The sequence below is a fragment of the Corvus kubaryi genome, unplaced genomic scaffold (assembly GCF_017639235.1).
Source record: "Corvus kubaryi isolate FWS band 111438036 unplaced genomic scaffold, C.kubaryi_AGA036_p1.0 split3-73, whole genome shotgun sequence".
In the NCBI taxonomy this organism is placed as follows: Eukaryota; Metazoa; Chordata; class Aves; order Passeriformes; family Corvidae; genus Corvus; species Corvus kubaryi.
In genome coordinates this window covers 44,895,419-44,907,650 of record NW_024582091.1, presented here as the reverse complement: position 1 = coordinate 44,907,650, position 12,232 = coordinate 44,895,419, and the positions used below count along the sequence as shown (strand labels likewise).

The window sequence follows — 12,232 nt, the reverse complement described above, 5'->3', positions numbered from 1 at the left end:
GGGGGAGGCGGGGGAGGTGCGCGGCGCTGGCACGGGCCCGCCCCTGGGGGAGAGCGGGGCGGGCAGCGCTGGGCCGGGGGCGGCGGGGTGCGAGGGCCGCGGGCAGTGCGGGCTCAGGGCAGTGCGGGCTCGGGGCAGTGCGGGCTCAGCCCCCTCAGAGCGGGCAGGGCCGCGGTGCCGGCGGGCTCGTCGGGCGTGAGAGGGCAGCGGAGAGGTTGTGCCGAAAAGGCACCGACACTTTATTATTTCCGTCCAAGTGTTTCCTGGAATGTATCTTGTCTCGCTCGTAGAAGGTGAACCAAAACCAACAAAGCTATCAGTTATGCTTAATTAGTAGAAAAATATCGCAGGTGAAAGATTTTTTTTTGCTGGTCTGCACTATATGCCGGGTCTACGGAAGCACCTATTGCAATATTCCTGGTTACTGCCTGCCGTGGGACCTCCTTCTTCCCTACATCAGAGGGGGAATGGGAAAGTGTCCCTTCACTGGTTTTAGCCCTGGCACTGGCTCCCACTCTCGCTGCTGTTTTTCAGTGGAGAAAATGGACATCCTGCATGCCACCAAACTTTGGCACCTTTGAGGTGCGAGAAACATACTCCACATAGCACAGGCTGAGGACACGGGCCTGTGCCACCCTCCAGCACACAAGGAGGCAGGCAGAGGCCGTCTGCTTCCCCACAAGCAGAATAGGAGCACACTCCCTGCTCGGGTGCTGGACACTCTGGCTGTCCCTGCCCCTCTGCAAGGGGTCTGGGGCTCGAATTTGCAGGTGCAGGTGGTACCTGACCTCCTCGGCTCTTAATGCTCAGAAACCCCGGGGACACTAGGCATGCTTGTGAGGGAAAATACTTCTCACATACCATACAAGTGAACTGTTAACATTTTACATACATGAAAAACAGATGTGAAACTCACATCTTTTTCCTTCATTTTATTCACATGCTGGAGTTTATGAATGAAACTTCCAATGGAACGTGCCATGCTGTATCATCAGCTTGAAATGGGTGGCATGCCATAGTTCTCTATTCAGTAGGGTTGTGCCTTTCAGCAAAGTATTGAGTAGAGGAATACCATCAGTTAGGTTTTCTCCTTTTCTGTTCACATCTAACATTATTTCTAAGAAACACAGTAAAATGTTACTTTTTCTTGTTCAGATTTGGTGCCCTAACAATGTGTGCACTGTAAGGTGTGATGATGAAGCTGTCTTCCACTGGCTCTTACTTGTTTTGGCTCAGTCATTATGAAGACACTATATAATATGCTAAAAATGTGGAAGATAGATCTGCTGTTGCCTTCTTACATGTTAGAGAAACAAACAGCGTGGCTCCATGTGAAAATCCCATTGCATTGGAAATTTATTAACCAGAACCACCACATACAGTATCTATTAAATTACACTGTTTCTTGCCTTCATTATATCTCTGATACTTTACTAGAGATAGAAGCACAACCCCATGTAGCTCTTCAATTCCATATAGCTACCATGGCTCAAAAATCTAGAGAACATGTTTTGTTTTCAAGAAATAATAAAATACAGCTCAGGCTGTGCATTCAAAACATTCTTAATGCAGGTTAGATTAGAAAAGCAGCAGTTTCGCATAGCTACTCAGTTCAGCCCTCAGGGAAAAAAGTATCTGGATCTTAAGAGCTATCCCTTTACTTCAAGAAGTTTCTCCCAAAAGACGTGCTCTAGATACCTGCTTATGTGTGCAAGTGTGTCCACAGTCTGGTCCTTCATTTTGAGGAAGCAATTGTCCCACTGCCATCTTGCTAAAATGAAACCCATGATTAAAAAAAAAAATCAAAAAAACTCTCTCAAGATGAAATGGAGACTCATACACATATCCATTACATACTAAACATTATATTTTGTAATAGGGGACTTTTTTGTCTCCTTTATATTTATGTATTGCTGTCTTACATTTTTTAGAAGGCGCGAAGTGCCACTGGTTGCCAGTTCTTCTTTGTTCTCCTCAGAAAGGGCTGAGATTCATGGCTGGGTGGTTGGTGGTGTGGGTTGTCAAGGTTCAGCTTCAGTAGGAAACAAAACCAAAGTAACAGCAATCCTAAAAGCTAAACCATCCCCTGTCAGATTTTAATTTCTTCACCCCTCACACCCTGTTGAAATATTTGCCGTATGAGGGAAGAGGGGAAAAACCCCACCAACACATAGAATAGGCTGCACACATCTCCACAGAGTTGTGCTGACTTTTAGGAGGAAAAGGCAGCTTTCCTTTGAAGATGTCCATTCTGCAGCTTCTGTTATTAATACGCTAGCGTATTATCAAGCAACTTTTATCATCTTCTTCCACTCATCCTGTGTGGCATGAGTCCTTACAGCTATAGTGTGATCAGGTTTTTTTTCAAAAGTCTGTTTAACTGTGATTAGGCAAGTTCATGGGCTGGCTAAATTTGAGTTCTTACACAACTGAAAGGTAGAAAAAGCCCATAATATTAAGCAATGGACATGTTTGCAATGAAGAGAATGATTGCTTCAGTTACTGGAAGTCATTTTTAAGTGTCTCATAACTCACAGTGCATCTTAAAAATAGTTTTAAAGGGTCTCAGGTTGGTTTTTGAATAATTCTCATTTTCTTCCTTGCAGCAACAGCCCTAAGTCAGGAGAGAGAGTCTACAATTATCTTTTCTTTCCGTTCTCTTTCCCTGTGCCTCAATCAAACTAAAAATTTGAATTACTAGTTTTGCATATCTACTAGTGAAATCATCAAGATCTCTCAGAACTGCCAGAATAATTTTTTTTTCACTAGAGATTCATCTTAGAATTCATGAAACTAATTTTTCTTGGTTTTTTTAGGAAAAAAAATAGTAATATTTTATCTAATAAATATTAGATTAGAAAATAGTAATATTATCTATCTCAATACGCAACACATTTCATTTACCCTGGCAAAAAATATTAGGACAACTGTTTTTTTCTCGGCCTTGTTTAATCTCCTTTTACCAACTCACAATTTTGTCTAGCAACTTTTAAACTAAACTTTGACAATGCAAAAAACCGTTCAGAGCTGCTGATTCAATGTACGCCACTCCGCACTTTCCTTTTTTCTCATTAAATCTTTATTCCATTTTCCATGTAGATGAAAAAAGGAACCAGCACAAAAAAAAAAAAAGAAGTACATCTTTTTTATCAAGGTCTAGGAATATGCATGCGAAAGGAAATACATTATTTCATTCTTCATTGATTTATCCCCACATGCTGACTCTCAGAGGTTTAGGGTATTTCTCTACAAATGCACAGTTCCACTGACTTAATGGCAGTACCTACAGAGTAAACAGCTTTGTCTTCTTGAGTAGCACCAAAGCCACTGGCTGTGGTGCCAGCTCATCACCCTCCTTTCTCCCACTTCAAGTTTGAACACTGTTGTTGGAGAGGTCCTCAGACAAGCATAACACTGATATCACCAGTACACCACTGAGTATCAAAATATCTTATAGTTTAGAAGACAGGTGTTCCTCACTCTTCCATGTTACCAGAGAAAAGTGCTACAGCAAAAGGGACACTCAGTTTCTGAGAAGAGTTATCCCTTTAGTTTCTATTTGTGTAAAAACACCTGTCTGGCTAAGCAGTGTTTCCCAGTAAGATATGAAAGCTTGGAAGTTGGATTTATTTTGCTGTTTTGTTATATTAATAAAAATAGTAAGAAATGTTTGGGGCTTTTTTTCACATATAAATTTAGGGTGCAAAAGGTTAGAAGGGAGAAGTTTCACTGCGACTGGTGCAGGAAAATGCACATCTGTGCACATCTGAGGAAAACTCCCAAATACAAAATATTTGAAATGTTGAAATATATTTATTAAAATAGGTACAAATAGGATCATCAGTTAAAAAAAATTAACTTCTGAAAAAAATGTCCTGCATTATTTCAAAGGATAGCAATAATCACAGTGTATCAGGAAGCCACTTAGAAATACAGTTGGAAAGCCTCCAGATGCAGGAGCTATGATCACTCACCAGACTTTATGAACATGTTTCGCTCACAATGCTCAGTGCTTACCAGGGCTGCATATTTTTTATTTCCTTACCATACTCCAAACCTACTGGTTTGCCCTTGTGTAAGGGCAGACTCCCATCACACAAAAGAAGAATTTCCTTTTAAGTTTGAAAAGAGGACTGAAATGACATGAAACTGTTTTCTATCTTCTTCAGATGTACTAAAGAAATAGTTCTATTTGCTTTCCCAGGTGGAGATTTCCCAACAATTGGAGAAAGTAAAAATTTTTGTACACCAGTAAAACTGCATATTAAAAAAAAAAATTAATCCTTCATCTTATTTAAAATAGATATAAAAAAATTCTTATTTGATCAATGTTTATAAAAAATAAAAATATACTGATAGGCCAGTCATTCCACTAAAACTGCTTGTATGTATGTGCCAGTACAGGAGTCCCTAAAATGCTTTCTCAGTCCCACAACTGTTGTCTTCTTATGCTTGTTTCTGCAGAAGGCCACTCCATGTTTCTCTTCTGGCTGAAGTGCTAATTGGCAGAAAAATGCATCAGAATGTGAAAGCATGGCAGGTTCGAAATTGAGAGTCCAGAAAGTGGCTCAAGTTAAAAGTGAGTGAGATGCCTCAGTGCTGTAGTGCTTTTAGCCACCTTGAGAGAGTTGGGTACTCAAAAGGGAAAAAAGCAGTCACTTGCACACAGATAGAGCAAAATGTGCATAGTATAATTTAAGGTGCAGCCACTTCTGTTAAGATTCAAGACAGCTGGGAATCAAGTTGAAAGAGAAACTAGTTCTGTGTCCTGCTCCTGCTAGCAGGCTCAATATTTTGTCAAATTTGCATCAAGCAGGCTCCAAACTAGTTAAAACTGAAACCTCTTGATTCTGTGGTGTACTGTGTCACCCGAGGCAGTAAGGCTTCACTGCCTGCAGCCTCACTTGGACAAATAAGAATAAAGGTACTTTTTGAAAGTATTCATCTTCCCTAGGCCAAGTTATTAATTCCTCTTTCTTGCCTATCTGAAACAAGTATCACTGCAGAGATCTTGCACCTCTAGTTACAGTAACAGGACCTTTCAATAAAAATTAGATTAAAAATAGTTTTATCAACATTTCTAAGAGTTCATAATAGAAACAGCCTTCAGCACATTTAGTAAAAAGGCAATGAACAAACTATCCCCCCTATTTCTAGGGCTTGTCATTACAAAAAAGTCTCTGGAAAGAACCCCTGATTTTGAAGACATTTGAGTCAGTCTGTGATAGCTCCAGTGGGATCATCACCTTCTACAACATGATAAGCAGCAGCAGAGGATTGTTCTGAGGGGATGTTTTCTCCTGTATTCCAAAGCTTTTTTCACTTGCTCTTTAGCATCTCCTACATAGTCCTCAACATTCTGCATATTTATCTCAATAACATCGAAGGTGTCTGCCTGTTCCTCCACCAGCAGGGCCACCTGCAGAAAGAGCTCATGAACTTCCTTAATGCGACCTTCTAACTTCACCAGCTCCTTATGTCGTGTCTCTATCTCATTCAAGGCTGAGCGAGCCCCCTTAACATCCGACAAGAGATTCTCGGAGAAGACATCCCATTTGCCTTGCTCAATCATCTCCTCAATCTGGTTGCCAGAAACATCTTTGCCCATGATCTCCAGCTGCCGCTGAATTCGAATCTTGCAGTTCTCCCGCTGGTTCATCTCCGTTGCATTGTAATCAAACATAGCGTCCTGAAATGTGTGCATGAGGTCAACGTAGTGGTTCTTTGCCACCCTGGCAATGACAGACATAGCTCCATATTTTGTTATTGCATCTTCACAAAAATCTCTCATTACCTGCAGTTTCCTGTGGATGTTTTCTCCACGGGCCTTAATGTCTCTGGCAATACAGTTAGTATCTCGTTTGATGCTACTAAGACGGCGCATGGAAGTCAGGAAGCGGGTGTTTTGCTTTCTGAGACGGTTGACATCGGCTTTTAGGTGGTCATTTTCTGTCCGGATGTTCTGTATGTCCTTGTGAAGAATTTCCAAGGCATAATCCGTCTCATAAAGGAGAATATCCTGGGGTGAATTTTCATCATCATCACTATCAGAAAACTGCTGGTTGTGTAACCTGGCAAATTCACGCAGCTCACTTAGACGGTCTTTCATCCTCCCTGTAAAACAGGAACAGGAGGAATGAGTTTAAAGTAACTAAAATACTGCTTTATAAGAGTTGAAGATTTGTAACTAATAACTACATCATGGTGATAACTAAATCATAGATAACAAACATAACTACATCAAAGATAACCCAAATATCAGATTTTAAATTTGTTCACAATGTTTTATACAGTGATGGATTTCACATCCAAAACTCTGCTAGAACACTGTTCTAGAAAGTACAAAGATTAGAAACAAAAACTGCAGGAAAGAGGACAACAAATCCTGAAGACAAATCAAAAAGAATAGTAGGACAATCCCAAACTCCCCCAAAAATGCCAGTCTTTTACTTGGATGGAAAAAAACCAGACTCTTGATAGAAAGCCTTCAGCTATCAGCATCTCTAGACAGGTTAATAACTGAACACCTCCTACTGCTGCTCACTAGAGAAATCTCCTCTAGCTCCTGATCCTTCATTGCATCAACTGCCCAAGATGTCACAGGGTTTCCCTTGTTCTGAGTTTGCTTTTCCTGGGAGAATACTAAGAAGCCTCTCAGAAACGGCATTTACAAATACAGTTGGAAAAGTTTCAAAAAATGGTGTGGAAAGTATCAAGATAGGGAGGAAAAAAAAAAAAAAGGACGAGCAACTTTAGTGTCTCCAGATGCTATCACTGACCATAGAGTATCAGGCATCAACAATCAGGGGTGTGGAGCATCTCTCTTATGAGGAGACACTGCGGGAGCTGTGCCTGTTTAGAGAAGAGAATACTAAGAGGGGATCTCATCAACACATATAAATATGTCAAAGGTGGGCGCCAGGAGGATGGTGCCAGACTCTTTTCAGTGGTACCCAGCAACAGGACAAAGAAAAATGTCCATAAGCTAAAACACAAGAAGTTTCACCTCAACATGAGGAAGAACTTTTTCACATTGAGGGCGGCAGACCACTGGAAGAGGCCGCCCAGGGAGGTTGTGGAGTCTTCCTCTTGGGAGGCATTCAAAACCCACTGGACACATTCCTGTGTCACCTAATTTAGGTGACCCTTCCTTGGGAGGGGATTTGAACTAAATGATCTCCACGGTCCCTTCCAACCTTAATAATTTGTGAACTTTGAAATCTGTGAACTTTGTACTTCACCATTCCTTAAACTTCAGAAAAATTAAATTTCATCGACCGTCCACAAGGAGCATAGTAACAACTGGCTCAACAATGATTTCATTTTCTGTTTGTGTTCTCTTTGTCAAGCAAAGACTGAGTAAAGCTCCTGTGTAATAAACTCATCATTTTGTAAGAGTAGGTCTACTCTTCCTTCCCCAGGAAGAAATAGGGAAGCAAATACATAGTAATTCACAACATGAAAATATTAATGCTGTAGTAAATTCATGTGTATACTAATCCTGCAGCCTCTCTAAAAATACTGGGTTTTTTTCTTTCAATATAACAGGAAAGGTTAAAAAGTCAATCATTAAGAGAATAGTAAGGAGCTGTTAAGTGTGGCCTTGGATTGCACCACAATGTTGCCTGCACACAGGAAGATCACGCAATTAAACACTGGCCTATGTACTATCACTTCCACCAAGTCTCTGCCTACAGTCTGTACATGCTGAACAAAAGTTGTACAACAGAAAATTTAATATTCATCATTCAGTTCATGCTATCTCATTGACTATGTTGCTACTGTTCATTTCCTCAGGGATTTCCCCTGCAAAATCTTTGGAAAATTCCATAAACTCATACCAGTCTTTTGGGGAAAGGCAGATCTAATAGTCAGGTTTCAGCCCAGAGTCATTAAGTATAAGAATGATAGACTCTTGATGATTTATGATGCCCACTTGAGACACTTCAAGCACAATTCTTTGTAGCTGGGATGTTCAGAAGTCAGCTCCTTCTGACTTCAGTCACTGCTGCAAGCCTCGAGCACTTCGCTGGGTAAGATCGCAGAGGAACAAGCTGGACATCAATGAATGAACACATGGATCAAGGCCACTTGTGAAGAGCTCCTCTCCCATGACAAGGACAGCATCACACACGATCTCCGTGATCCAGCAGATCCAGGAGAGTCTAGCTGTAAGCGGAACAGAGGGATCAAGTTGCAGTTGCACTGACAATCTTCAGCCTGAGTTTTCCCAGTTTCCCAGTACTTAGTTCTAAAAGCCTACATTATTTGTACCTATGTACCAAAACTTACATTCAAGGTAGTCAACATTAGTATCTTTTAACTCTGCATTGAGGACCTGTACCTGTCTGGGATCTGGCTCCACAGCTAAAGTATTCACACTTTTGTCCCAACAAATGGATGCTATCTCTTTAAGCCTGACTTCAGAGTCCTGCAAAATCAGGGACTTTTTGGCACCTTCTTTCATTCTCCCCAAGTCCTGTCTTTTACACCCTGTTTCTAAACTGCATCACCTAGCCTGCTTCCCACCTCATCTTCACATTTTCAAGATGCTCATCCTTATCTACACACAGTACCTGGACAGGATGGAAGGACAGGAAGTGAGTAACTTTGTGCCTGTATGTCAGCATCATATTAGGCCACAAACACCACAAATTACAGAGGACACCTGTTCAGCTTTATGCTGAACATGTTCAAGTACTCAGCATTTGCAATATTTGGCTGAAGAGATTTGTAAGGTTCAAGAAAATGTTTCGATTTCAGCTTTCTTGAGCACCTTTTGCTCAAGGAACACAGTAAATTTATTTGGGGTATTTGGAAACTGTTGCTTTGGGAAACTCACAATTTGGCAGAATTTCATGATTTTTTACATAAACAGCAGGCTGGAATGTAACATCACCACAGAAGTCTTTTCCTATTTCAAATTCTCATTTCAAACAAAGGGGAACCAGATCTTCCCAAGAGAGAACAATAACTTCCTAGCATTCCTTGGGTGGTGTCAGGAACAGAACTGACACTAAAGATCTGAAACAAATAAGCAGAGAGAGAAAGGTGGAACGGCAATTTGAAACATTTCAACTTAGCAAATCAATGTTTAGAAAAGTTGACCTCCTTTATCAGATGCTGTTCTTACTCAGCAAAGTTTGCATCTTCACATATGTTGATAGTATTGTTTGTAATTAGAACAGAAATAAATTAATACATAGTACATTACTGGTTGTTAGGAATAGCCTCAGACCTCAATCTGTAAAATGAACGTCAGTCTCTCCCTTCATACAGTGCCTGATGCAGCAGTAGAAGTTGGGCTCTCTGGGAAGCAGCTCTGCAGGACCTTGGTGTGCTGGTAGGCATGAACTGGAACATGTGCCTTGCATCCAGGCTGGAGTAGCAAAAGTGAGGAAGAAAGGGGACCCCTCCTGTCTGACACGTGGGAGGCCACATCTGGAGTGTTACTCATCATAGACACACTGGCATGAGCCCAGGGGAGGCCACAGAGGTGGTCAGAGGTGCTGGAGCACCTGATATATGAAGAGAGCCTGAGAGAGTTGGGAATGTTCAGCCTGAGAAACAGGAAGCTCAAGGGAGATCTTGTTGCCATCACTAACTCCTTAATGCAAGGCTAGACCCTTCAAAGGAAATTGTACAGCAATAGCACAAGAGGCAACAGACCTAAGTGGAAACAAGGCAAGAGCCAGCCAGATAGGAGATGGGGGAGAAAGGAAGGGGAAAAAAACCAAACCCGAACATTTAGAAACAATGGAAAAAGTACCCAGAAAAGTTGTGGAATCTGCATCCTTGAAGATATTTAAAACTCTACTTGACATGGCCCTCAGCAAAACTGCCTGTGTGCATTTTGAGTGGGGCTGGATTAGACAATGTCCAAAGGTCCAGTCTAAATTGTTCTGGTACTCAGCCTTAGATAAAAGGTTTGCTAATTCGAACATAAACACTAAATATATTCAACTACTTGTGCAAGTCTATATAAGAGACATCTAACACATTAGAATATCAAGACAGCAACTACTCTGGAGTAACAGCTGCAAGGGTATAATGCCTTAATTCTAAGGGTGTGAGGTTTAATAGATTAGCTGTCAGTTTTATTTTATTTTAAAATGCTGCGTATATTCAAACTGGAACATGTACTTCCATGTTTGTACTTCTGGGCTAGATAAATCTGTCCTTGTAAAAATGAAGTTCCTTCTGCAGTCCATCATGACGTGTACACCCAAACACACACAGGAAGTACGGGCCAAGTGATGACTGCAGAGGTTACAAGTTTGAAGGCAGATACCCAGCAAGTACAGTCAGCTGAGGGCATGTTCAGTGCTCATCTTTTTATGTTACTGTGCTACTTATTGGTATTAATCACCACAGTGACTAGCTTTCCCATGATGCATGAGAAAGATACAAAATGTCCTGTTGCAATAAGACTGCAGCCCCACACAACTGTGTATAACATGGGATTTCAGACAAGAAAGAAAATCCACTCTGAAAATCAAAAACTATGCATATGCATAAACCCCCTTTCTGTTATCCCCATATACATACAAAAGGGAGTCCTACAAAGCATATTTTCATTGCCATGCTAATGTTCTGAAGCATGCTGACTATGTAGAAATAAGGATAAAAAGTTATTTCTATAACTTTTGAGTTGCACACCTATGTTTATTTCAGCTTTAACATTTGTATATCCACACTTGATCCCCGTATGGGCCATTCACTTAAGAATTGGGCTCAATGATCCTTTTGGGTCCCTTCCAGCTCAGAATATTCTGTGATTCTGTGATCAGAGTTTGGGGACAAATGGTGAAATAATTAAGCAGTTTCAGCACAGCCCAAAAGTCTAGTCAGTAATCTTTTCAGCCTTGAGTAGGGCCTTACAAGATGAAGCTTTTACTTCAGTTGTTTGAGGAACAACAGATATTTCAAAACAAGCCAGTTAAAAATAATTTCTGTCAGTAGTTCTTCTCGACCTTGGAAGGTAAAAGGAACCCACGTGGCTCATCCTGGCTCTGAATGGCATGTGATTTTGATTGCATGACACACAATAGACATGAGCCAAAAAACAAGTGGTGAACAATAATAACCCGCTCCTAGGCAAAATTACTTCATAGCTAAGTGTCCGTCAGCACATTTCAGTGACTTCCCATATGTCTTGTAGAGGATGTAGTAGTGATGGAAATCTACTCAGATGGACTTGCTGAATTGAACACACTCCATTCCAAGGCAAATAGTGTGCTGCTGTTGCATTAAAATGCAATTCATGCATAGGTAAAAAAAGTGTTACATTTAGATGAAGCCTTTTGTTTTAGAGTTGGAGTCTCAGATTTAATAATAATTTTGTAGTAAGTTTCTGTTTTAGAAACAATTGTCTTAGGCCAGATTTAATACCTTTGATTGGTATCTGTTGTCTAATAATAGATTTGACAATATTAATTAACTTAGAGAAAAGACTCTTTTTCTTAACAGTAGGTTTTCCTCTTTCCAGAAGAGTAACTGGCTTATAGCAGAGTACTAGTCATCTTTCCAGTCCAAATTCCCTGTCTTCCCAACCATGCCCATCACAGGTGGCACAGCAGGCTTGAATTTTTCAAATCATTCATCTTTTATTTCTCTCTTCTCCTCTGTAAGAGCCTGAAAAAACAAAAATTATAATCTAATGATTAGGACAGTTTGCCTTCTCAAGCTGTTCTAAGATCACATCTGTGTACTAACTCCAGTACTAACAACTACGACAGAGATCAGCAGTTCAAACTCTTTTTGTGGACTCACTGAAAGGAAGTTATCCTCTCTGGAATTTCTTGGATTTCTCAGTGTTTAAGATTAGACAAAATGTATTCAGAACTAAAGTCCATCAGTTAACACTGAATGCCAGTTATAAAGCTACAGAAATCCATCAAGAAGTTGCAAGTGTATCTGAAGACTACACCACCCGGCTCATACGCTCATCAAAGCCTATGTACAGCAGATTACCACCTTTACACTTTCCATCACCCTAGTGACAAATACGTGCACTTGCAAATGTCTCAGGGTATTATTTTTTCCCAAAAGCTTGCATGAAGTGTCAACTTCTCTGTTTGTACCAGGACAAGTTATTTATTACAAGCTGATATATTCAGAGAAGTAGGGATGACTCCATTCTTTTCAGGCTACTTCTGCAGTTGGCAGAATCTCCAAGACTTCAGGGGTTCCTTTCCTACCATAAAGGCTAGGAAAAACTGGGGGGGGGGGG

General features: G+C 40.8%; 1 protein-coding gene across 4 annotated transcripts in view; it reads right to left on the bottom strand.

The window, feature by feature from the left end:
* Positions 1-1,332: 1,332 nt before the first annotated feature.
* The window catches only part of STX11 (syntaxin 11), a 16,105-nt gene continuing 5,205 nt past the window's right edge, over positions 1,333-12,232 (bottom strand). The window contains exons 1-3 of one of the 4 annotated variants that reach the window (XM_042017108.1): positions 8,843-12,201; positions 7,842-8,169; positions 1,333-6,114 (exon numbers count right to left, since the gene is read on the bottom strand). In XM_042017108.1, the coding sequence (XP_041873042.1) occupies positions 5,243-6,109 (867 nt within the window). In that variant the 5' untranslated portion in view covers positions 6,110-6,114; positions 7,842-8,169; positions 8,843-12,201 and the 3' untranslated portion in view covers positions 1,333-5,242. Of the gene's footprint in view, positions 6,115-7,841; positions 12,202-12,232 lie in introns of those variants that run through there. The other 3 variants (XM_042017107.1, XM_042017106.1, XM_042017109.1) reach the window with 3 other exon arrangements.